Below are 27,736 nucleotides of genomic sequence, written 5' to 3'. Positions count from 1 at the left end.
GTTTGAAAAGATACCTACAAAAGATGAGATTAGGTTCTTTGCTTCCGGGGGACCCAGCAAAATTTTGGACAATGAGTTGTCTTCGGGCAGGGACTCAAAAAGCGAATTGTTTTGTCGAACATAATTTCTCAGCTGTAAGTACCTGAAGAATTGAGTTTTGGGCAATGAGAACTTGGATTGTAGCTGATCAAATGATGCAAAGTGTCTATTTATGTAAAGATCTTTTATTGTAACTATCCCTTTACAGCTCCATTCTCTGAACGCTGTGTCTAAATGATGGGGGCAATGCGTGGTTATGCCAGATTGGGGCGTGTATTGACGTATTCGGAAGCTCACAAGCTTTCCTAATTTGGTGCCATATTCTCTGAGCATTGGACAGAGTGAAGTGATCCTCTCTAAGAGAGGTGAGAGATCTGGGTAATGAAAAAAGGAGAGCAGGGAGAGAAGTTTTTGGGGTTAAGCTTTTTTCAATCGCCAGCCAAGGGGGCAGGTCATATCCAACTCCCCGTTCATATGCACACTGCCAGTATACCATGACTCTAACATTGGCCGCCTAATAGTAATATAAAAAGCACGGTAACCCCAGTCCCCCATGTTCCCTCATTTTTTGAAGATAAGCTTTTGAGATCCTGTGTGCTTTATATCCCCAAATAAATGGCATAATGATAGAATCGATTAACTTAAAGTAGGATTTGGGGATAAAAATAGGGACATTCTGAAATAAATACAGAAATCTCGGCAGGGAGACCACCTTTACTGCGTTCACGCGGCCAATCAAGGAAATAGGCAATATTCTCCATTTCTCTATGTTCTCCTTTAGCTTGTTCAACCTTTCGGTAAAGTTAATTTTAAAAAGGGTCTTGGGGTTTTTAGATATTTTAATGCCCAGATATTTTATACTGTCCGGATTTGTTTTAAACTGCATGTTGGCTAAGAATACAGGGTCTAATTCTGTTGTTAACGATAAAATGTGTGATAACATTAACTACCCTCCAGTCCACAGGAACTGATCCAGAATATTTAGAACATTGGAAAATGATCACCAAATCATCCACAATTTCTAGAACCACCTCCTTGAGTACCCTGGGATGCAGACCATCAGGCCCTGGGGATTTATCAGCCATCAGTCCCATCAGTCTACCCAACATCATTTTGTGACTAATGTGAATTTCCTTCAGTTCCTCCGTCACCCTGGATCCTCTGTTCCCTAGTACATTTGGGAGATTGATTGTGTCTTCCTCTGGCAACCCAGCTTTGAATTGCTCAGCTCAAGCTACTGCGATAAGAGATTCTTCTTGCACATGTCTGGAACAGTAGAAGCATCCATGAGTTTTCACGCAGGGCAGAACGTGCATTCCATGCAGCCAAGCTGCACTGTCATATGTCACCTCCACTAATAGCCTGGAAGCTACAAAACTGTCAAAGACTCACAACCCACCTAATGTCTTGAACCTATTGTTGTACCAAAAGCAAATTTGGGGGTTTTCCTAAAAGACCCTACACACCAAAGCTCTCATTTTTAAGACCACTGGTGTTTGCAACATTTTCTATTGTTCAGATTTCCAACATCTGCAGTTCTTTTTTAAATCCCCTTTTCTATTTAGCTGAACCTTTATTAAGAAGACACAAGAAACTGTAGTCAAAGACTAGAGGGCATAACTTAAAAATGATGGAGCAGGTAGAACTGTTGCCTCAGCACCAGAGACCCGGGTTGGATCATGTATGCTTTGGAGCGCCTGGTACACATGCACACCCCTGCATCTGGCTTGAGTTCCCCGGTCTGAAGCAGCTTCCCGAGCACATCGAGTCATCCGTTCGCTCATGCATTGATTGGCAAGCCTGTCGCTGGTGTGTGGTGTTTGCCTGGTAGCGCGGCAGATTTGTCTTTTTCCAGCGATTTTATAAATCGCGAGATATGTGCTTTATATTGGCTGTACGTTAAAGATTTACAACGAGAATGTCGCTTGTTTATTAGTGAGCAATGCGTTTGAGAAATAGAAGTTATTTTCTGTGTATCCTTTCCACAAGGCCTAGACTCCGGCTTTGGACAACTTGATTTGGACTTGATTGCGTCGTTTCCTCACTTCAGTATTTGGTCCCATCTGCTATTATGGCCAGTGTTCACGAGAGCATGTTTTTCAACCCTATGATGGCGAATGGTGTGGTTCATGCAAACATTTTTGGAATCAAAGACTGGGTTACCCCTCACAAGATCTCAATCCTGGTTTTGTTGCACGAAATGGCCACTTGTCAGGGACAAGGAACGCCTGAGGTTGAAACGAGGCGTCTACACATGAACAAATTGAATTTACCGTTGTTGCAGGTGAGGGTACTTGGTAATACATTAATTCGCCGTCTATTTATTTCCTGTCTCTTAAACATATTAAACAATATTACATTTTCACCATAGGGTCCAGACATGACATTATTTCAGTTGTTGAAGACTATTGGAGAATGCTGCACTAAATTAGCAAGTGCTGTCAGTACAAGGTAAATGGATCGATAATGTGTATGTGTGCAAGTTCTAAAGTACTTAAGGATATTGTGACGACATTGAACAATGAACAGTCTGAATTGTAGAAATATGACCAAAGCCATTTGTGAAATTCTAGTTAAATAATCAGAGGCAATGTGTTTGGAAAATGTGATGTTTGAGATGCTGTGATAGATTTTGTCACCAAGGACTTCTAAAAGTTAATGCCTGATTCAATGATGGCTCCTGAAATTGAGTCAAACAATAGGAAAAAATGCTTCTGCAAGTATCACATACACTGACTCCCATTGAATCAGTACTCCTGAATGTTGAACATTGGGAAAAACATTGCTAATAGTAACATATATAGTGCAATAAAAACAAAATAGTAGAAATATCCAGCAGGACTGGCAGTATCAGTGGAGAATGGAATGGAGTCAATATCTAAAAGTTCATTGACCTGAGTTCATTTTTTCTCTCTCCTCAGTTGTTGCCTGTCTTCCTATGTGTTTTTAGCATTTTCTGTTTTTATTTCAGATTTGCACACTTTTGTTTTATTTTCAAGGAAAACAATATGCACTGACTGAGGAACTTTGATATCCACTACTGATTAAATAAGCTGCCCAATAGCACATAGCTGTCAATCGGGGATGGGTGTGGGTGGGGGGAGAAAGCAAACAAACAAAAACTCATCAAAGCCTCCTGAAGGATTGATAGGGATGGAAAATAAACACTGGCTGTGCCAGTTGTGCCTGCATCCTTTAATTTTTACTTTTGAAAAGGTTCTGGTAGGGAAGCCATGATACTATTCCAGTTTATTGACTCAAATGTATATTTTTAAAAAGCACATTAATCATCTTTAAATTGGAATAAGGTGAAAGAAAATTGCAATATTAGTTTTAAAAATCTACTCAAGGTCATTTTAATTACATTAAAAATTGTAGATTTCTTTTACAAAATGTATTTGAATAATATTTTCATAATTTCCCTTTCTCAGAGTGAAGTTGATGGCTGAAGGAGAGTTGAAAGACATGGAAAATTTCTTTTTTTCCCTCCAGCACGTTTTTAGTGGCACAGAACCGGCTGTTCATAAGACAAGCGTCATAGGTATGTATACTTTGATAGTTGGCTGAAATATTTCATAACTTGATGGCTACTTATATCATCTAAACGCTGGCGTTCAAGAAGTCTATGTAATGCAGGTTTTTGATATGCATCTTCAACTATTTGCCATTGTGTGGAGAAATTATTGGTTGACATGTTCGCACATATCCATTGCTGTCCTTTAAGTATTGTTATTCCTGTCTTCAATAAAATTATACTAACTGAAACGTTATTTTGAAGCTCGTCCATTCACTTTTTCATGTCAGTTGCAAAAGAAAGCCAAATAATTCTACCTGACTAAGTATCTCGCACCATGATTCTTCTGTTGTATACTTTGTGTACCGGATTTGTTGTATTACAACATTGTAATTGAAACTTTGCTGATTTATGTGGGGATCTCATCTTTTTTCTTTTACTTTTCCTATTTTATTTGTCCCTAGATATCCCCTGCAGACCTCCCAACCCTTCCGAATTTGGCGGAAAGTTTCCGCTTTCTTATTTCATTTCCGCCATTCCGATTTCGCCTCACATTTTTCCGCAAAACACATACCCTGCCCCGCCGCTGTCCTGGCCTGGCCTCGCGCCTGTCCTGGCCTGGCCTGGCGCCTGGGCTGGCCTGGCCTGGCCTCGCCGCTGGCCTTGCCTTGCCACGTAGCATGAGGCTCGTTGATGTTGAGAGGGGGGAGGGGGAGGGGAGGGGGGAGTTGCGGTCAGGGGGGATGGGGGAGCGGAGGAAGGGAGGGGGAGGGGGAAGTGGGGGTGGGGGGAAGAATGGGGGTGGGGAGGAGTGGAGGTGGGGGAAAGGAGGGGAGTGGGGGGGGAAGGGTGGGGGGGTAGTGGGAGTGGGGGGAGAGAAGTGGGGGTGGGTAGTGGGGGGGGACATGGACCGTTGTGATTTGCTGTTGAAGACCACTGGAGCAAGTATGTCTTCAAAGAAATTAGTTATGTGTAGTTTTAAATGAAACTCTTTCTTCATAACTTAGTCATACATTTCATGACCATTGTTCTTTTATTCAATACCAAGAGAATTGGGATGTGTAAGCAAAATAGAAAAAACAAATCAAAACAAAATTTTCTTTGTGTTGTAAAAAGTATTTCTGTTCAATAACCTTTCTATAAATAGCAGAATATACTCATGAAAGGCCTGACATTGTACATGTGGTCCAATAACTACAGACTGTTGGAAATAATAGTTTTTCACACATGAATGTAGCGCGATGCATATGCGCATTTGGCGTGCATACTTTTATTTTGCTGAAAAGTTGCATTACACGCTATATTATGAATTTTGATGTAAAATTCTGAATTTTGGACATCAAAATTATGAATTTGTAAAATCAAATGTTGGGTGTTCTGCCCCTGTACACTTTATGGAAAAGCCAGGCATTGTTGGAAAATTTTGATATCCAATAAAGGCAGATGATTGAAATAAAGTTTTCATTCAAGGAAATAGTTGTTGAACAGTTGGATAATCTGTTTCCTCCATTTCTAGTGGCACACAGAGAATGCTTTAGATTGCAACAGTTTCCCTTTTGCTTGAGATAACTTGTCCCTCAAAACCTTTTAGTGTAGTTTAGAGATACAGCATGGAATCCTGCTCTTTGATCCACCAAGTCCATTGCCGACCATCGATCAAATCTTCACACTAATTTTTTGTTGTCCCTCTTTCACATCCATTCCCTCCACATTAGGGGCAATTTTACAGAGGCCAATAAAGCTACAAATCTAATCACAGCCTGCTAGGACAGCTGGGCTGAAAGCTGAATCCACAACCTTCCAATTTCAATCTAAAAATATTATTACTAATTTAGAGTTAATTTTCATGTAGTATGAAAGCTAATCACTACATTTAATAATTAGAAATTATATTCTATAGTAATAATTTCAATCCAATGCTACAGTTTGTATTCTTGACAGTGGGTAACCAACCCTTAATGCTCTTGCAGGTCTGTTCTTGCGGCACATGATCCTAGCTTACAACAAACTGTCCTTTAGTCAGGTTTATAAGCTTTACACAGCTTTACAACAATATTACCAAGGCTATGAAAAGATGTCATCAAGAACAACAGAAATAGATGATACAGATATGGAATTAACGTCTTTAGATCTTGAAGGAAAAATGGAAAAAGAGGAATTGGAATTTCCATTGAGGTAAGATCATATAGTATTAACGTTTATTTCTAATTGCTTAAATTAAATGAAACGTGTGATTTAAAAAAAAAAAGAAAAGCATTCTTCATTCTGTTTATTTTTCTGTCAGTACCAAATATTTTTCAAATATTTCAACATTTTGACATGGTTTCCAGTCTTTGTGAATCATTGCTTATCAATATTTCCATGGGACGATGTTCAGGTGATTTAGAGGGGAAGGAACAATGAAGGGTTTATTGATTCATTGTATGAGTGAATAGTCAGTCCTACAAGGTTTTTTTTTAAAAGGCTCATTCAAGTGGATCCATTTAAAAAAAAAGTACTACTAGGTATTTAAATACTTCATGTTGTTGGAAAGGTACTTAAGCAAAAGGAATCCAATGTCCTCTGATTATTATGAGAATATTTCTTTACCTGAACCATCTTGGTTATTTGGTCTCCTGATTGCTGTCCCTGCAGCATCCAATTTTGGAACAATATTTGAATTGGAGTTGCTTTTTTTTCCTGCTGGTCCATTGACCTCTGATACCCTAAAGAGCAATTTTCTATTTAAAAGTATTTTAAAACTCTTATTTTGATTTGGAATCTTTTATTTTACAATTTAGAAATAATAGTTGACAAATCATACAAACTTTCAAGGAAATAAATGACAACTTATTTATATTTTATTTCCTATAAAAATCCAATATTTTATCAAAATGAATTTATTGAAAATTATCAGCGTGTCCTAGATGCACTCTGATTTTGTTTTAATAATTGAATGTGAGGTTTTAGTGGTCTGATGAATTTTACATTAATCTCGATTAGTGTAAGAGTTTTTAAAATATATATTTTTTTCATGAATATATGTAATTACTGGCAGTTGCAGGCTGCTCTAATTCCTTTCTTGTCAGTACAATTTTTAAAGCTAATCAATATGATAAATTTTCTACATTCTCATATTTTCAAAAAAGTCATGCTACTCAGCTTTTCTGCTTCAGGTCAATATGCCAGAATTGCTGGCACACACTGTGGACTGAATTACTTATAAATTTCCCATATCTGCTGACTGGTTTTGTTCTTCCACATTACTTTCCCGGAGTGGATAGAGCGCTGATCGCAATTTCTGCTATTTCTACTATTTCTGCTACTTCTGCTATTTATTATGTCTGTCTGTTCTCTTCATTCTGGCCTGTGGATTTAATTTGTCCCTCAATCTCCATGACTCTTGGTTATTTAACTTGGTGTATAGTTACAATACCTTGAAGAGAATCACAAAATTGTGACAAGTGTGAACGGTAAACAAAATCACTATCATCTGCAAGTTTCCCGATCAGAAACTTCATTTGTCCATTCCCTCCACAGATGCTGTCAGACTTGCTGAGTTCCTCCACCACTTTGTTTTGTATAAGAATCGTTGTCCATTTTGTTTGTTGGAGTTAGATTTAGCTCTTGGGGCTAACGAAATCAGGGGATATGGTGAAAAAGCAGGGACGGGGTACTGATTTTGGATTTATCAGCCATGGTCATATTGAATGGCGGTGCTGGCTCGAAGGGTCGAATGGCCTACTCCTGCACCTATTATCCATGTTTCTATGTTAATTTTGTTTAAATTGGATCATTGCAAATAAAACTTAGCATGTGATGTTGCTGTTAAGCTATAATATTTCAACTCGCTCTGTAGTTAGATATACAGTGCCTTCCATAATGTTTGGGACATAGACCCATCATTTATTTATTTGCCTCTACTCCACAATTTGAGATTTGTAATAGAAAAAAATCACATGTGGTTAAAGTGCACATTGTCAGATTTTATTAACGGGTATTTTTATACATTTTAGTTTCACCATGTAGAAATTACAACTGTGTTTATACACAGTCCCCCCATGTCAGGGCACCATAATGTTTGGGACACATGGCTTCACAGGTGTCTGTAATTGCTCGGGTGTGTTTAATTGCCTCCTTAATGCAGGTATAAGAAAGCTCTCGGCACCTAGTCTTTCTTCCAGTCTTTCCATCACTGTTGGAAACTTTTATTGCTGTTTATCAACATGAGGACCAAAGTTGTGCCAATGAAAGTCAAAGAATCCATTATGAGACTGAGAAACAAGAATAAAACTGTTAGAGACATCAGCCAAACCTTAGGCTTACCAAAATCAACTGTTTGGAACATCATTAAGAAGAAAGAGAGCACTGGTGAGCTTACTAATTGCAAAGGGACTGGCAGGCCAAGGAAGACCTCCACAGCTGATGACAGAAGAATTCTCTCTATAATAGTGATGAGAAACAACCACAGTTAAACATAGAAACATAGAAAATAGGTGTAGGAGGAGGCCATTCAGCCCTTCGACCCAGCACTGCCGTTCATTGTGCTGCCTGGCCCGCTGAGTTACTCCAGCATTTTGTGAATAAATACCTTCGATTTGTACCAGCATCTGCAGTTAATTTCTTACACATTCATTGTGATCATGTCTGATCCTCCACAATCAGTAACCTGTGTCCAACATCTCCCCATATCCCTTGATTCCACTAGCCCCCAGAGCTCTATCTAACTCTCTCTTAAATCCATCTAGTGATTTGGCCTCCACTGCCCTCTGTGGCAGAGAATTCCACAATTTCACAACTCTCTGGGTGAAAAAGTTCCTTCTCACCTCAGTCTTAAATGGCCTCTCCTTCATTCTAAGACTGTGGCCCCTGGTTCTGGACTCGCCCAACATTGGGAACATTTTTCCTGCATCTAGCTTGTCCAGTCCTTTTATAATTTTATTTGTCTCTATAAGATCCCCTCTCATCCTTCTAAACTCCAGTGAATACAAGCCTAGCCTTTTCAATCTTTCCTCATATGACTGTCCCGCCATCACAGCGATCAATCTCGTGAGCCTACGCTGCACTGCCTCAATTACAAGGATGTCCTTCCTCAAATTAGGAGACCTAAACTGTACACAATACTCCAGATGTGGTCTCACCAGGGCGCTATACAACTGCAGAAGAACCTCTTTACTCCTATACTCAAATCCTCTTGTTATGAAGGCCAACATGCCATTAGCTTTCTTCACTGCCTGCTGTACCTGCACGCCAACATTCAGTGACTGGTGTACAAGGACACCCAGGTCTCGCTGCACTTCCTCCTTACCTAACCTGACACCTTTGAGGTAATAATCTGCCTCCTTGTTTTTGCCACCGAAGTGGATAACCTCACATTTATCTACATTATACTGCATCTGCCATGCACCTGTCCAGGTCACCCTGCAACCTCCTAACATCCTCTTCGCAGTTCACACTGCCACCCAGATTTGTGTCATCTGCATACTTGCTAGTGTTACTTCTAATTCCTTCATCCAAATCATTAATATATATGGTAACTAGTTGCGGCCACAACACACAACCTTGCGGCACCCCACTCGCCACTGCCTTCCATTCTGAAAAGGACCCGTTTACTCCTACTCTTTGCTTTCTGTCTGCCGACCATTTCTCTATCCATGTCAACACCCTACCCCCAATACCATGTGCTCTAATTTTGCTCACCAATCTCCCATGTGGGACCTTATCAAAGGCTTTCTAAAAGTCTAGGTACACTACATCCACTGCTCCCCTTCATCCATTTTACCTGTCACATCCTCACAAAATTCCAGAAGATTAGTCAAGCATGATTTCCCTTTCATAAATCCATGCTGACTTGGACTTGTCCTTTTACTGCTATCCAAATGCACCGTTATTACCTCTTTAATAATTGACTCCAGCATCTTCTTCACCACCGATGTCAGGCTAACTGGTCTGTAATTCCCCGTTTTCTCTCTCGCTCCTTTCTTGAAAAATGGGATAACATTAGCTATCCTCCAAGCTACAGGAACTGATCCTGAATCTATTGAACATTGGAAAATGATCATCAATGCATCCACTATTTCTAGAGCCACCTCCCTGAGTACCCTGGGATGCAGACCATCAGGCCCTGGGGATTTATCAACCTTCAGTCCCATCGGTCTACCCAATACTATTTCTCGCCTAATGCAAATTTCTTTCAGTTCCTCTATCCCCCTAGATCCTCTACCCCCCTAGATCCTCTGTCCTCTTGTACATCTGGGAGATTGTTTATGTCTTCCTTAGTGAAGACAGATCCGAAGTACCTGTTCAACTCTTCTGCCATTTTCTTGTTACCCATAATAATTTGACCCGTGTCTGCCTTCAAGGGACCCACATTTGTCTTTGCTAATATTTTTCTCTTAACATATCTAAAGAAGCTTTCACTGTCCTTTATTTTCTTGGCCAGCTTCCCCTCGTACTTCATCTTTTCAGCCCGTATTGCCCATTTTGTTACCTTTTGTTGTCCTTTGAAAGTTTCCCAATCCTCTGGCTTCCTGCCACTCTTAGCTATGTTATACATCTTTTCTTTTAGTTTTATTCCATCCCTAACTTCGCTTGTCAGCCACGGTTGCCTCCTACTCCCCTTAGAATCTTTCTTCCGCTTTGGAATGAAATGATCCTGCATCTTCTGGATTATGCCCAGAAATTCCTGCCTTTGCTGTTCCACCGTCATTCCTGCTGGGATCCCTTTCTAGTCGACCATGGCCAGCTCCTCTCTCATGCCTTCTTAGTCCCCTTTGTTCAACTGCAACACTGACACTTCCGATTTAACCTTCTCCCTCTCAAATTGCAGATTAAAACTAATCATATTATGATCACTACCTCCCTTTACCTAGAGTTCTCTTTTCAAATCTGGTTCATTGGACAACACTAAATTCAGAATTGCCTTTTCTCTGGTAGGCTCCAGTACAAGCTGCTCTAAGAATCCATCTCAGACGCACTCTACAAACTCTCTTTCTTGGGGTCCAGAACCAACATAATTTTCCCAGTCTACCTGCATATTGAAATTCCCATCACCACAGTGGCATTACCTTTGTTACATGCCAGTTTTAACTCCTGGTGCAACTTACACCCTACATCCGGGCTACTATAGTTCTGGAAAAATGTCTTGTGGTCAGATGAGATGAAGATTAACTTATATCAGAGTGATGGCAAGAGCAAAGTGTGGAGGAGAGAAGGAACTGCCCAAGATCCAAAGCATACCACCTCATCTGTGAAACATGGTGGTGGGGGTGTTATGACCTGGGCATGTATGGCTGCTGAAGGTAATGGCTCACTTATCTTCATTCATGATACAACCAGGGCCGTCTTAACGCAAGGGCCTGATGGGCACTTGCCCGGGGCCCCACGAGCATAGGGGCCCCATGCTGATCTGTGTATGTTAAGTGACTTGCAATAAATAAATACTACTTTAAAAATGTAGGTTCAATAAGTGCATTTTTGGTCCCAGTGTTTTTTTCGCAACATTTTCCATCCCTAAGTGCTTCTCACACCGATCTGTTTTGCAACAATTAGCTCCCTAAGTGCTTTGCTTTTCCATCCCTAAGTGCTTCTCACAGCGATCTGTAAGTGCTTTTCGCAACAATGTAGCACCCTAAGTCCATCACTAAGTGCTTTTCGGTAAGTGCTTTTCGCCGGCACGACGGGGGGGGGGGCTGGTAGGGAAAGGGGGGTGGGGGATAGTAACGGTGGGGGCGACGGGGAGGGTGGGAGGAGGAGAGAGTGGGTGTGGGAGGAGGCAGAGTGGGACTGGGGAGGGGGACAGCAAGGGTGGGGGTTGGTGGTGGGGGGGGAAGAGAGAGTGGGGGAAATGGGGGTGCTGGGGAAAGGGGGGTGTTTAATTTTATCGACCATTTACATTTTTATTCCTGTGAGTAGTTGTCGTAGGGGCCCCAGTACATTGCTTTGCCCGGGGCCCATAATGCTGTAAAGACGGCCCTGGATACAACTGCTGATTGTAGTAGCATAATGAATTCAGAAGTGTATAGACACATCCTATCTGCTCAAGTTCAAACAAATGCCTCAAAATTCATTGGCTGGCGGTTCATTCAACAGCAAGACAATGATCCCAAACATACTGCTAAAGCAACAAAGGAGTTTTTCAAAACAAAAAAATGGTCAATTCTTGAGTGGCCAAGTCAATCACCCGATCTGAACCCAATTGAACATTTTGTTTTATATGCTGAAGAGAAAACTGAAGGGGGCTAGCCCCCAAAACAAGCATAAGCTAAAGATGGCTGTAAAACAGGTCTGGCAGAGCATCACCAGAGAAGACACCCAGCAACTGGTAATGTCCATGAATCACAGACTTCAAGCAGTCATTGCATGCAAAGGATATGCATTCAAAATACTAAACATAACTACTTTCATTTACATTACATTGCTGTGTCCCAAACATTATGGGGGACTATGTATAAACACAGCTGTAATTTCTACATGGTGAAACCAAAATGTATAAAAATTGCCTTTATTAAAATCTGATTGTGCACTTTAAACACATAATAATAATAATAATAATCCATTTATTTTATATAGCGCCTTATCACATGCTCAAAGCGCTTTACAAAAACAATTAACATAGAAACAAACAGACAAATCTCAAATTGTGAAGTACAGAGGCAAATAAATAAATGATGGGTCTTTGTCCCAAACATTATGAAGGCCCCTGTAACCGAAAATGATATTAAGGTTTTCTTTTATTTTTTTAAAAACATTTCTGCCATGCCATTCGGTCTGCTAATAATTGGGTGTCATGCGAAGGAACACTGTGTTTTAAAAGAAGTGGATTATAACTATTTTCCTTACCGCTATGGGTATATGAATGTCAACTTCAACAGCTGGAACTATTGAAATAGGAAGAGAAAATTTAACTAATAACCTCGACTTTGTTGAAAACTGTAGTTTTTCAAAAATAGTTATAATACAACTTCTGATGCTATCCAACAGAGATGATGAAGTTAGCGACAGAGGACCTTTATCTCAGAAACAAGCTGAATATTTTCTTGCTCAACAGGTATAGTACTTCGTCCTTTTTCTTCTCTGAAGATGCATTTATTTTTGCTTTTAACCATTCATGAATGAAAATAGATATCCTGGATGTCTCAGTGCCACAGACCAGGCAACACACTTTGGATTTTTCTGGTCTCTAGCTACCTTTTTTGGAATCTCTTAATACAAGTTAATAATGTGTGATGCAGGGCCTGTCGTTGTTCTTTTTGACATATAAATCTTCCAGAATAATAGAATTATGTCCTGCTTATGTAAAATAATATCATTAAACTAATTCTCTTACTGTCAGTTGCTGGGTTTACTTTGCTTGACAGAAATAATGAAAAATGGTTTTAATATTTTGTAGGCATCATTGTTGAAAAATAATGAAAATAAGGCTCTTTCACCAGCGGCTCTCCAGAAAGAATTGAATAACCTCCTCAAATTTAATCCAGATTTTTCAGAAGCTGTAAGTATTCAAATGTTATATTTTTCTGGAAGAGTTCACAAAGGTTCCATCAACTATTGCTGTTACTGCTAAGAAAATGAATGTTATCTCAGATTAACATTTGAATAGTAGGAGCATCATGCTGATGATTGAATTAAGCTCTGAGAATATGGTTTCAAAATTCTGTAACAGTAACATTTCATTAATTATTATGCAGAGTAACTTAATCTATTTCTTCACTCCAAGAACAGTTTGTATTTTATTCATTATAACCTTTCAATAGATTGGTTAGGTTTCTCTTCCCATGATTTGTTGCTAATTCCTTTGCTTTCTGCACAAAAGTTAATTTTGATTAACTATGCCAGTTTATTTTCTTCCCAAACTTTATTCTTCTTTCTGGCATTAATTTAAACTGAAGTTAATTCTAGTTTGTGGCTGTAGTATTTTAATTAGATGCTTGCCACACACCCCACTTTGATAAATTACGCAACAAAGAATTAAAGGTCATGTTTCTAGCAAATAAAAACATCGAAATTAGCATGAAGTCTATCAAATGTTTTGTTGAAAATTAAAACAATAACTATCAAGTTTTAATAACTTTATTTTGTGATTTCAGCATTATTTGAGCTACTTAAATAGTCTCAGGGTACAGGACTACTTCAGTGCAATGCACAGCCTCCTTCACTACTTTGATCGGTTAATTCTTACTGGCAGTGACAGCAAAAGCAGTGGAGAGGATGGGTTTGGAAGAAGTTTAAGATATGCAGCTCTAAATCTTGCTGCTCTAAACTGTAGGTTTGGCCATCAGTGAGTATTTTCTATTCTTTGAATTTAGTCATAATGCATAATGGAAATGTTTTAATATCTGTTGAAAAACAATGTTGTAATACTTTTAAATTAATGAAGAAACAAGGGACTGCGATTGCTAGGTTTTAAAAAAGACACAAGTACTGGAGTAACTCAGCGGGTTAGGCTACATCTATAGAGAACATCTCTCAAAGTGGGCACCAGGGTGAAGGAGGGGTTAGTGGCACAGGAGAGGGGAGGGGTTGGGTGTTGCTAAAAATTAGAGAAATAAATGTTCGTACCGTTGGGTTGCAAGCTACTAAGCAAATATTGTGATTTTCCAGTATAATGGAGATAGGATGGTGCAACAGTAGAACTGCTGCCACACAGCGCCAGAGACCTGGGTTCGATCCTGTTTACGGGTGCTGTCTTTGTGGAGTTTGTATGTTCTTCCTTTGACCATGTGGGTTTTCTCTGGATTCTTCGGTTTGCTCCCACATTCCGATGGCATGTAGGTTTGTAGGTTAATTGGCTTCCGTAAATTGCCCCTAGTGTCCAGGATACGAAAGTGGGATAATGTGGAACTGGTATGTAAGTGATCAAAAGTTGACGTGGACTCAGTGGACCGAGGGGTTTGTTTCCACACTGTATCTGAATGAAATTAAACAATGTGAGGCATGTAATATCATCCAAATAATTACGTGCTTTCTTTCCTTAACTTTATACTTGTGTGCTTATCTAGTGAGCAGGCCCAATATGCTCTGCAGGAAGCTATTCGCATTGCTCAAGAATCCAGTGACCATGTTTGCCTACAGCATTGCCTGGTAAGAGGTAGGGTAGTGGTGGAAGAAGAAAATGTCATTTGACACAGCTTTCAGTATTGCATGATCTATTAACTGAATAAATAGCTGTTACGTGCTGTTGTCAATTTATTTAATGTTTATATCTTAAGTGCAATGCAGGTTTGATGCATGTTGTGACTTTGATTGTAGAGTTGGCTTTACATACTGGAACAGATGAAAGGATCAGACAGTGCAGTTCTTGTTGAACATTCGGTGAAAAAGGCTGGGCAACTTGGTTTACCTGTAAGTAAATATTATTTGTATCTTAAAAAAAATGTTACGAAGAAGGTTAATACAATTTGTTTTAAGGTATAATTTCAATTAAAAAGAATTATAGTCCTTTACTGGTACCATGTAATGAATCTAAACCCACATTTAAAAATGTTTGTGTTGTGCTAGCAAATCTTCAATTTGAGTTTTAAATCATAGAAAATATGTCATGATGTAGGAGGTAACATTTTGCCACGGAGTAAAACTTGGCTGGCTAATGGGTCTATCTTTTAGTCAGTAAAATATAACGAATAGGGTGCTGCAGGGATTAATGCTGGGGCTTCCATATTTTCCAATTTATATAAATGACGTTGAAAGGAGTGAAGATGCAGTTGCTAAATCTGCTGTTTGAAATGTACCGAATAGTGAAAGGCTTGGATAGAGTAGATGTGGATGTTGTTTCCACTAGTGGGAGAGTCTAGGACTGGAGGTGATAGCCTCAGAATTAAAGGATGTTCCTTTAGGAAGATGAGGAGGAATTTCTGTAATCAGAGGGTGGTGAATCTGTGGAATTCTTTGCCACAGAAGGCTGTGGAGAATGGGGTGAGGAGGGAGATATAGATCAGCCATGATTGAATGGTGGCGTAAACTTGGTGGGCTGAATGGCCTAATTCTGCTCCTATCATTTATGACATGACACAAAACAGATAGCAAAGTACTAAAAGGGTAAAAAGGGTTTCGGTTAAATGAGTGGGCAAATATCTGGAAAAAATGATTATAATATGAGAAATTATTAAATTGTTCATTTTGTCAGTAAAAATAGAGGCATATTATGGTGATGGTGAGAGATGGGATGCAGTGATAGCAGGGTGTCCTAATGCATTATTTACAAAAGACAAATTAGACAATAAGATCATTGCTAAGCAAGGTGGATCAAAGATTACTGTGAATAGACAATTATGCAGAGTTGAGGGTATAATCATAGAAACATAGAAACATAGAAAATAGGTGCAGGAGTAGGCCATTCGGCCCTTCGAGCCTGCACCGCCATTCAATATGATCATGGCTGATCATCCAGCTCAGTAACCTGTACCTGCCTTCTCTCCATACCCCCTGATCCCTTTAGCCATAAGGGCCACATCTAACTCCCTCTTAAATATAGCCAATGAACTGGCCTCAACTACCTTCTGCGGCAGAGAATTCCACAGACTCACCACTCTCTGTGTGAAGAAATATCATATCAACCATGATCTTATTAAATGACTTGAGAGGCCAACTCCTGCTCTTTAGTTGTATATTTGTATTCTACCATTCAACCACCAGCATGATAAATCTGGTAATTGTAGGTGATGGGAAACCAAAATGCGTTAACGGCAAAGAGAACCTGTGCTCTGTATCAGGTCTGGCAAAAGTGGACATTCTCGTCCCTCTGGATAACTAAGCATTGTCAATAAACAATGGTTTGTTAGTGCTTGCCAAGGATCAAGAACAAACAAAATGATCTGCCCATTTTGTTTTTGTTTTTTGCAGTATCTGGCTTCTTTGGGCATCCAATCGCTAGTTCAACAAAGGGCCTTTTCTGGAAGGTCAGCAAACAAGCTAATGGATGCTATGAAAGATTCTGACATGTTGCATTGGAAACATGGACTTTCAGAGCTTATTGATGTAAGCATAGCACAGAAAACTGCAATTTGGAAAATGTATGGACAAAGGTACATAATTTCTTGGCCTACGAGAGTAAGTATATATGTAATTTTAAAATGTGTAAATTAAACCTATACACGCCTATGCTGTCAGCAGTAAGTTTGAGCGCATTATTTGGAAATCAGCGTGTAAATCAAGCTTTGGTGTTAAAGGAACCACGCTATTTTTAAAACTCATAAATCAAACATGTGGAAAACACAAGGTGCCTGGACGTGCTCTCTTGTGAGTATCAGAAAACTAATCTGTTGGCCAAGAGGAGAGGGACCTTCACAACAGAGCCCGGTGATTCTCCTTTTAGTATTTCTATCTTTTCATAGTGAATCACAGAGCACTTTTTACTTGTCTCCATTTCTGTGTTCTTTAGCATTAATCTAGAGCAGGGTTGATGCTGAATTGTGCTCTAGTTCTGCAGTTGCATGCTTCCTTGTCTCTTGTAGCACACAACAGATTTGCTAAAAATGTTCTGCCATGATTTCTTTAAAAAAAACTAATTACAGTAATGATTGTTTCATTTTCATTGTTGCAGCACAATGGCACTGCAACAAACACAGCTTCTTCTATACATGCACAGTTTGGAGTCTGTAAACATGGATACCCATCAAAATAACACTGAGGCAATGGCTGTGGTACTTTGCCACTTGGCAGAACTTCATGCAGAACAGGTGAGTTGGTTCCGATGGAGTTTTGCCTGTACTTTTTTGGGGTATTATCACCTAGATATACATATCAAACAATTTAAGTGGGAGACACAAGCAGCTGCACATGCTGGAATCTGGTGCAAATCAGTTCAGTTTAGATTATTGTCACATGTACAGAGGTACAGTGAAAAGATTCTGTTGCGTGCTATCCAGTCAGCAGAAAGACGATCACATGATTACAATCAAGCCATTTACAGTGTATAGATACATACCAAGGGAATAATGTATTGCCAGGTAGGCCAGCGAAGTCCAATCAAGAATAGTCCTATGGTCACCCAAAAGGTAGATAGTAGTTCAGCACTGCTCTCTGGTTGTGATAGGATGATTCAGTTGCCTGATAACAGCTGGGAAGAAACTGTCACCTGAATCTGGAGGTGTGCGTTTTCACACTTCTATACCTTTTGCCTGATGGGAGAGGGGAGAAGAGGGAGTGGCCAGGTTGCGACTCGTCCTTGATTATGCTGCTGGCATTGCCGAGCCAGCATGAGGTACAAATGAGGAATCAATAGAAGGGAGGTTGGTTTGTATGATGGTCTGGGCTGCGTCCACAATTCGCTGCAATTTTTTGCAGTCTTGGATGGTGCTGTTTCCAAACCAAGCTGTGATGCATCCTGATAAAATGCTTTCTATGGTGCATCTGTAGAAGTTTGTTGAAGGTTGTAAAGAACGTCAAACTTCCTCAGCCATCTAAGGAATTAAAGGTTTTGGTGTGCTTTCTTGGTTATTGCTTCAATAATGATTGGTCCAGGAGAACCAACGGTAGCGGCACGGTAGCGCAGCGGTAGAGTTGCTGCTTTACAGCGAATGCAGCGCCGGAGACTCAGGTTCGATGCTGACTACGGGTGCTGCACTGTAAGGAGTTTGTACGTTCTCCCCGACCTGCGTGGGTTTTCTCCGAGATCTTCGGTTTCCTCCCACACTCCAAAGAAGTACAGGTATGTAGGTTAGTTGGCTGGGTAGATGTGAAAATTGTCCCTAGTGGGTGTAGGATGGCGTTAGTGTGCGGGGATCGCTGGGCGGCACGGACTTGGTGGGCCGAAAAGGCCTGTTTCCGGCTGTATATATATGATATGATAAGTGGTTGGTGATATTGGCTCCAAGGAATTTAAAGTTTTCAACCATCTCTACTTCGGCACTTTCTTTGCAAACTGAGGTATCTGTACTCCTTCACTTCCTGAGGTCGATCACTATCTGCTTTGTCTTGCTGACATTGAGAGAAAGGTTGTTGTCTTAACACCAGGACCCGGAGGTTCTCAATCTCCTTCCTATTCTTTGTCTCATCATTATTTGATATCCAGTCCACAATGGTGGGGTTGTATGCGAATTTGAAAATTGAATTAGATTTGTACATGGCTGCACAGTCATGGGTGTACAGGAAGTAAAGAAGGGGGCTGAGAACACATCCTTGCGTTGAGGATCATCGTAAAGGATGATTTGTCCCCTATTCGCACTGAATTTGACCTTTTGCATATATATAATCGAGAAATCCTTGTATATTGGGACAACGTATTCTGTTCATTGTAATTTAAAATGTCAATATCCAGTAGAAATGTAGAAATTACTCTTGTTCCATTTAGCAACTTTCCATACAGGTTCACTATTTGATTAAGAACATTTATTAAAACTGGTCATCTAAGAAAACATTGAGACTTGAATAAATTTGTCAAATGATCTGATTTGCACATTTCGGATCAGTAAATCCCTTTCAAATCTGTTCCTATATTAATGAAATTGTTGACAGACTTGAACATCAAAATGCTGTAATAATTCAATGTTGGGTATATACTTGATTGCGCGTAATGCAGGTTTTCTTTTTGGACATAGGGCTATTACTCAGCCGCTTCTGAAATCCTGAAACACTTAAAAGATCGATTTCCTCCCCACAGCCAGCATGCAAAGGTATACAACAATTTTCTGTCTGCTGTTTAATGCAAACAAAAAATATTTTGATCGTTCTTAACTTATTTGTCATTTCACACGTGATGTAAATATACATAATTTTGTTGCTTCATTGAGTACAAGGAGAATTATTTGACAAAACTTTTACTGTACAAATATTTAAAAGTAGATAACAATTGGGTATAGTGTTTCTTTTATTCAAGGAATTTCTAATTATGGGAAATAGAGTTGTCCTTTATTGACATCTGGATAATCCTGCAGATTGCTGTTTATGTCTGGAGATTGACAAATGTATGATCTGCTTTTCGAATACTTGCATAAAATTCTTGCTGCAATTTTAGCCATCCTTACGTCTGGATAGAATTAGACTGTGCTGGCATCACAGTTAGTTTATGGGTTTGTGACATTTCCACTCCCCTCCTCCTTCACAACATATTAGAAAAGGAAGCCAAGAAGAGAGTGAGACTTCGGAAGCCTCCTGATAATTAAACTTCAATCCATCAATGCTCGGATTCCCAGCCACATTGGGTCTGTGATTGAGAGGTAGCACTGTCTTAATTAAGACTGAGTCTTAATTTTGGAAACACTTTCTTCTTATCTGTTGCATATTTCAATGGATTTGACCTAGAAGTCGGTGAAATTTGCTACTCGTATGTTAAATATGACTAGTTGAAAGGCATTTGGTAAAAAAATGAAGACATATTTGATTTTGAATTGAGTTTACCAAACATAGACCCAGGGTATTTTTTTCTCTTCATCTGTACATCTTTGAAATGTTTAGGAGAATCTAGTAGAAACCAGTGGTCGCCTTTGACAGTGTCTTGGTAGTAGGGGAGCTCATCGCACATGATCTAATAGGCTGTCCAAGTACGTTAAGGATTTCTTTTAAAAATGCTGTATGATTATGAACTAAGAAACTTGGTTTTAGGAATTTTACTAAGTCATGTAGGGTTCAATATGTGTATGTGTAACAAATTTATTTAAATCACTAAATTTAATGCTGGTAAATAATTGCCGCATTAGGATTTTAAAATAAATGTATGGCATTATTCATGTATGGTGCCTTTTAATGCTTTATTCTTGTTCCTAAAAGCTATGGATGCTATTTGACCAAAATATACAGTTTAATCGAGCTATGTGTGATGGGAAGTACCATATAGCTGACTCCCTCGTTCCTGGAATAGCTGCACTTAATGGGCCAGAAGGACTTTATAGGTAAGTGCAAGCAATAGTCTTACCAAACTTGTTCAGAACAAGATGAATATTATTAACTTTATACCAAGATATTCTGCACTTAAAGATGTAAATTGTGCAATATGTTTGTTGAAAGGACCATAATTTAAAATGGAATGGTGTAAAATCTTTGATCTTCTCACATCTGATTTTTTGATTAATTTCTTGCACAATGGAATCAATTTGATTGTATTGTACCTTTTTTTAAAATGTTTTTATTAAAATTAGGAAACCTGGTATTTTTTGAAAATGTAATTGGAGTTTTGAAAGCCCTCTCCAGTTTTATCCCTAGACAAGAATGGGTATTGTACTGTTAGACATCAGCTGGTGTGTAATTATCTTGGTTTGAAGAGTCTTTGGTATTTAAATTCTCCTGCATTTGCTGATAGACTACTTTAGTCTCTGTTCAAGTGAGTTAATTCCAAGGTACCTCTTTTTGATTGACTTAAGAGCATCATCTTTTTAGGGTGATTAGTGATGTCTTGAAAGATTAATGAGAATCTTGAGAATTAAAATGAAAGGATATATAAAAGCTGTGAAAGGCTGGCAAGAGCTGTAGGAAGTGCCCAGATCAGATGTTGCTGAACTATAGTTCAATAAGATTCAATTTCCGTGCCCTTCCCTTCCCTTCCCTTCCCTTCCCTTCCCCTACCCTTTCCAGTATTCCTAAAGGACCATACCCTTAGGCTTAAGATAGGCACAGTGCTGGAGTAACTCAACGGGTCAGGCAGCATATCTGGAGAAAAAGGATGGGTAACATTTCGGGCTATGACTGATTCTGAATCAACCTGAATTCTAATTCAACCCGAAAAGTCACCCATCCATTTTCTTCAGATATGTTGTCTGACCGGTTGAATTACTCCAGTACTCAATCTGAAACTGCAAGATTGTGAGTTTATCTATCTTTAGTGTAAACCAGCATCTGCAGCTCTTTGTTTCTACATACCCTTCGTCTTTCTGGTCTTTTTTTTTCATTTCACCATCCACTCTTTTTGAGGCATTTTCCCATGCAATTGCTAAGATGCAGCACTTTTGCCTCTCCTACCATTCAGCAATCCAAACAGTTCTTGCAGGTGAAGCAATGATTCACTTGTACTCTGAATTTAAGGTAATGGATTCAATGCTTGAGGATTGGTCTCCGCTACATCACAGAAACCAAACACCGATTGGGTGAGTTCTTCGCAGAGCATGTGTTTGGTATGCTGATTCCAAATTCCTGTCACTTTTTATTTCTCTATCCCACTCCCATTCTGTTTTATCTGTCTGAGCTTTCTTGCATTTTTCTAAAAACATGCAATGTAAGCCAAAGGAACTCCTTTTCTAGCTAAACACATAGCCTTCCACACTCCACATTCAAACTTGACAACTTTTGGGTAACTTGCTTTCTCTGCATCAAACTAGCTAGTTCTGCAATAGGTTGTACATCGATAATATAAACAGTTTTTCTCTACATTGATATTACTTGATCTGCTAGTCATTTCCTACACTTATTTACTTGTCCCTCTTGTTTCACTTTCTTACTGCCCTTATTACTTTACTGACCAAATGGCTTCATCAACACCACAGCAACTTTGACCTTGCTCTATAAGGTTTATCCATTCTTCTATCCATCTTGCCCCCACCGTTTCTGTAGCTAAACACTTATATTTTTCTATGATAGAGTGTGTAGGAAAGAACTGCAGATGCTGGCTTACACCGAAGATAGACACAAAATGCTGGAGTAACTCCGTGAGACAGGCAGCATCGCTGGATAGAAGGAACGGGTGATGTTGCAGGTCGAGACCCTCTTCAGACTGAGAGTCAGGGGAGAGGGAGACACAGAGACAAGGAAGTGTAAGGTGTGAAAACGAGACATTGGAGGGCATGAAAGGACATTTCTCTTTAGTAATAGAAATTAGTAATCTGGAACAGCAAGATTGTGAGTTTAACATCTACATAGCATAATTTGTTAGAAACACTCATGAAAGAGTATATAGCAGGGCACGCAGAAAAAAAGAAAAGCAATCCGGCAACTCATTGCCGGTTTGGGATGGGAATTTGTGATAAGCCAATTAATTGGATGTGGATAAAGGGGAAACCCATGAAAATAAAAGTTCATGGTGCAAGGGGTATTGATTATTTATTTTAACAAAAATGAAGATACTACTTTGGACTGGGAGAAGGGAGGAAATCTTGTCTTTGACCATGATCTCCAGGATATATGCAAATTAAAAATGTATATAAATAATCTGAACCGTAAAAATATTTTAAATTATCTGATTTTGGACATGTTTCAATTGACTTTCATTTTGAAGACTAGAAATTTTGACTCATTCTAAACTACTATCTCCCTCTTTTGTTTAAATATGTTTACATTTGTTCTGAGGTTTGATATCTTGCTGTAAATCATGGTGTTTGTGAAAACAGATTATGTGTATGGTTTACATTATTCATTTGAAACTAAACGTACGGAATTTGACCTTCAGGACACTGGTAAAAGTACAAATGGTTTCAGTTACCATAATCAGTGCTTTTGTGTCACATTGCATCATAATATCTATAAATAAGTATCTTGTATGACTCCTAGAACAAAAAACATTGCTATATAAACCAGATTGTGTTGTAGTCTATATGATAAATCAAATATCAGAGTACTGTTTTAAAAGATTCACTTGTTTCCCTTGGCCCTTCCAGGAAAGCACTTGTTTTGAAAGCACAGAATCAGATCACAGAATCTTATAGATTTCTGCAAAAATTATTAATCCATTGTCAAAAAAAGAAGTCGACAGAAATGTTGATCAAGTAAGTTGGTGGTGAATACTTATTCAAAATGTCATGAAGATATGATAGGTCATTAAAATCCATTTTCCTTTGCAGTTTTCTAAGTCTGTCGAAAGAAATGTTGGTTGTGTGGTGTAAAAAAGTGATGAATGCATTTAATTAATTACAAATTCACACTGATATAGTTTAAGGAACACAATATTTTGTGATGTTTCAATGTTGTTTTAATTTTCAAACGCCAGGACCAGTTACTGCGTAAGAAATTAACAGTCACACAAAAACAACAGTATAGGATAATAGTATTAATGTACTGAAACAAGATGAACGATAATCTGAAAGCACATTATCCGGAGCTAACAATTCAAAAGATGTATTTTGTGACGTGAGCTCCCAGATTATCACAGATTCCCCAAATAAGAAAGCATTTTATTATTGATGCCCATTGGCAACGTCATTATATCTCTGTTAGAATCTCATTCAACTCTGGATCTTAAATGGTACCTTTAGAGCTGCCCCGAAACTGGCCAGATTTAGCATAAACCAGGTGTTATATCCATATACCTGGATAAAATTAAATCGCTCCTTACCAAACTTTGTGGATGATATTGAGGAAGGCTATTCAGCTCTTTTTAATTCACAATCAGGAAGAGGTGAAATGCCAACCTTTCTCTCCTTTGTAAAACATGATTTGTTTCTTAATTGATTTTAAGAGCTGATGCTTTGGCTATTTCAAAGCCATTCCATTTGTTGGATCAATTTTTGTGTCAACAGATTTCCCAATGGCAATCTTAAATGTAATCTTTTTAATCAGTTGCTTTGAAAATAATATATGGAGGAAAAATAGGCAAGTATGTCTTTAACGGAAATGATGAACCGTGTGCTGAAATGGACCTCAATTTTTCCCAGCTCTCTGGTGCAATAAATGCATTTTGATGTAGTGAAATGTCATGCCCAGTTCTACTATTAGGATAATTGTTGATTTCTTGATATGTTAGAATGAGAATATTCCTGAGTGATATTGATACAGGCAGAAGTAATGCAAGATGCAAAGTAACCCAAAGGAATTTTTCATGGTACAAAAATAAATGCTAATATGGACAGATATCATGGTATTACAGTTATCAAAGTTATCGCTGACTGCCCTTTCTATAATATTGGATTGAAATGCAAGGGCTGCAGTTTAGTGATGCACTTTGCATTATTTTCAGAAAAGTGACACTGAAATTGATTTAGTAAAGAAGGAAAATGTAAAATTGGCTATATCTCAACTGGGAAATTAGATATGAAAATTAACTTCCTCAGTGAGTTTTGTAAAATGTATGTAACTTTATAATTGTAGGGTACTTATTTTGGAGGCTGAGCTTTTCTGGCGTTCCTCATGTCACACTGTAGCAGTTCCTTTACTCCTAAAAGCATTGGCTTTGAGTCGTGAATATCATTTGGAGCATCTAACATCAGAAGCCATCTTGCATTTGGCATTTTCGCAGGTAAGTTCTGTCACAAGTATAAAGTGTACACCTTACCATATACAGTATGTTTCATATAGATCAAGGAATGCATATTTTTGTTCGGATATAACTTTATATGGTTTGGTTACTTCGTGCCTTAAACATTTGAACACTAGCAATTAGTGACCTGGATAAAATTTGTGGAATATAACGCTCCACAAGGCCATTGTGATTCACTCTGAAGCAGTTTCTCAATAAGTGCAGCCATAGAAACATAACATCATTTCAAAACAACAGCACACTGTTTTTAAACCACTACTTTTTCACCAAACTTCAGTTGAAACTTACATTTTTAAAATCACTCAGAGAGCAGAAGAGGTTTTAAAAGTGCAATGGAAGCCACCACTGAAGTTGGATGATGCTGTTTAAATTGTACACCACCAGTGTACACACAGATTCTTCAATATATCCTGATTTTAATATTTTGTGCCCCATGTCAGGGCTATGTTATTTTGTTTTAATCCCAATTGCCTTCAGGCGAGGCTGCTGAGTTCCTTCAGCTCTTTGTTTTTTACTCAAGATTCCAACATTTGCAGTGTCTTGTGTCTCCATGGAATAATAATAGTTGTTCACTTGCAGCTACGACAGTTTAAAATGTGGAATGTTCAAGGAAAATATATCTATTTTTTATCTAGCTGATGCTTAGAATTCCAGACCAAGCTTTGAATGTGCTGCATATGACTATTGAACCCATTCTGGCTAATGGAACAGTCTTGGACAGTGGACGTGCGATGCTGTTGTTGGCAAAATGTCAGGTTGCTTCTGTAGCTTCTTGCTCTATTCAAGAAAAAGCCGAGGGTAAATATTTTAAGTTTTATGACTTTCACTTTATACATTACAATCTGCAATAATATTTATAAACAGAAGTAACATTTTGCTGTGAATTTTGGATTAACATTTGTTCTTAAATTCTGCAATTTTTCAGATGGACATGTTTATCATTAATCTTTATTAAACAGATCATTTTAAACATTGTTGGAATAATGCATTTTATATGTAGAATGACTAACGTATTGCTTTAAATCTCACATTCTGATGTGTTGGATGCAAAATCTGTCTAGTTAACATTTTGGATTATCAAAGCTGTAGTTTTGGAGTTGGTCTTAACCCTTTGGTATTTTATCTATGGTCATTATTGGAGTATTGGGTTGAGTACTGGTGCAGGATAACCAGTGCTTGCAGCTACAGTATTTAGCTATGCAGCTCTGTGTACTATGTAGCTGAGTTCTTGCTCATTCATGATCCCCATGATGTTGATCATGGAGGATTCCGAAGTGATAATGTAATTCACTTGGTTATACTTGTTGATGATGATCATCACCAGACACCTTTGACTCCTGAATATAAAGCCACCCGATGTCTTTCTGGATGCAAACATAAACTTCATTGTTTAATGTAAAATCTACTGATAAATGAAAGGTGAATTTGCATCATTCTTGTAATTTAGCTGAAGGTTAAATATTTAAAGATCCTGCAATTTGCAAGAAATTACATTTTGAGGATTTTTTTAATGTGCCTGTATTGAAATTGACATATTTATAATGGCTGAAATATTATGGTAGCATCCAATAATGTTGCCTGTTGGTGACTGACGTGCTTTCTATTTTTATTTCTCTTGAAGCTTTTGAATCAGCAATTCAAAATCTGAATGAAGCCAAGGGGTATTTTGAGAAGGCAGATTCCAATGAGCGGATTAGAGAAGTTCTTTATTTACAAGCAAGACTGTTCAACACCCTCGGCAAGACGAAAGAAAGGAATAAATGTGCTATGATGTTCCGTCAGTTGCACCAGGAGTTGCCAACCTATGGAGTGGCACTTCTTTCATGAGCAAATATGACATTTCAGTGCGGCTTAACATGATGGAACTATTTTGCTATGAAATTTTGAAATGAAGTTTCATAAGGTAGAAGAAAACTGTTAACATTACTGAAATTTGAAAAAGATCCTGAGTAATGATGGCACTGTGTTGGCCAATAAGTTGTCCTGTGTCAGTTAAAAGAAATAGGGGCCTATCTGGGCTTACTGCAGCTCTTGAAGCAAACAATACCTGCAAATTATAGCAAATAGTCTATTTACTTATTGCACAGCAGTGTGATTAACTACAACAAACACATATTTAATGCTTCAAATGAATCCAGTCACTAAGCCATGTATCTCCAGGTCAGATTGACTGGATCTATTCAATTATCTGTATTTTATTTTGAGTCAAATGCTGCTATGTGAAACCATTGAAAATGAAAGGCACATAATGGAATCAAGTGTTAAATTTTTAAAATAAATTGTATGATATGATTGTAACAACTATGGGTTAACAGCCTAATGTGCAATTGTTGTAAAAGCTTTGGTTCTCAAGATTTTCTGTAGCATAAAATAATGTTTTTTTAAAGTGTATATGAGGAATTGTGATAGTCCTGAACATTAGTTGTTTTATGATTTGAGGTGTCAGTTTGTTCACTTTTATACAGTGTATTCCACTCCAATGTCAATCAGTTCATTTTAGCAGAGGTATTCCAAATCCATATTCTCTTTCAATCCATAACGCTTTCACTGTTCCCAAATTCACAATAAATTAACTTCATTGTAATGATGTGATGCAAAAGTATTGTCATTTTAACAATTTTATTAAATTTGGTACACAATGTATCTTTGTCAATTCATTCTAAGTATCTATAACTATAAGCTAGTGAGATCTTTCAATGGTAGGGCGATCACATTGTAGGATATGCTGCTATGGCAATAGTGTTACAACATTTTTATTGTGTCAGGGAAAAAATTAGTTTGGTGTAGCACTGTATTTTGAGTTGTGTAAACATTAGCACCAAAATGTGAATAAAGCCAAGGGATGTAGCAATTTGATTCTATTCTCAAAATAGCTGTTAAATACTGAAATCCTTTTGTTAACAAGACTTGGAGTATTGCATATAGTTCTGGTCACCCATCCATAGGAAGGATGCCATTAAGCTGGAAAGGATTCAGAAAAGATTCACAAGGAATGTTATCAGAACTAGAGGGCTTGAGTTTTGAGAAGAGTCTTTGATAACTGTGTTAATGCCTGTAAGTTTTGGCTTCCTTCTGTCGGAGAAGGCTGCACA

At 38.4% G+C, this 27,736-nt stretch overlaps 1 protein-coding gene across 2 annotated transcripts; it reads left to right on the top strand.

Moving 5' to 3' along the window:
* Positions 1 to 1,806: 1,806 nt before the first annotated feature.
* anapc5 (anaphase promoting complex subunit 5) lies at positions 1,807 to 27,240 on the top strand. 2 transcript variants are annotated; one of them, XM_078421117.1, is made up of 17 exons: positions 1,808 to 2,323; positions 2,411 to 2,490; positions 3,471 to 3,580; positions 5,524 to 5,728; positions 12,515 to 12,581; positions 12,924 to 13,025; positions 13,621 to 13,811; positions 14,533 to 14,614; positions 14,783 to 14,875; positions 16,373 to 16,554; positions 17,073 to 17,208; positions 19,069 to 19,143; positions 20,237 to 20,358; positions 23,050 to 23,157; positions 24,476 to 24,623; positions 25,280 to 25,442; positions 26,266 to 27,240. In XM_078421117.1, the coding sequence occupies exons 1-17, from the start codon at positions 2,111 to 2,113 to the stop codon at positions 26,469 to 26,471; spliced, it is 2,283 nt and encodes a 760-aa protein (XP_078277243.1). In that variant the 5' UTR covers positions 1,808 to 2,110; the 3' UTR covers positions 26,472 to 27,240. The 2 variants fall into 2 exon arrangements, with proteins under 2 accessions (XP_078277244.1, XP_078277243.1); XM_078421118.1 differs by lacking the exon at positions 23,050 to 23,157 and having other exon boundaries at positions 1,807 to 2,323.
* Positions 27,241 to 27,736: the final 496 nt, after the last annotated feature.

The sequence above is a fragment of the Rhinoraja longicauda genome, chromosome 25 (assembly GCF_053455715.1).
Source record: "Rhinoraja longicauda isolate Sanriku21f chromosome 25, sRhiLon1.1, whole genome shotgun sequence".
NCBI classification, from domain to species: Eukaryota; Metazoa; Chordata; class Chondrichthyes; order Rajiformes; family Arhynchobatidae; genus Rhinoraja; species Rhinoraja longicauda.
This window is presented reverse-complemented; position numbering and strand designations above follow the sequence as displayed.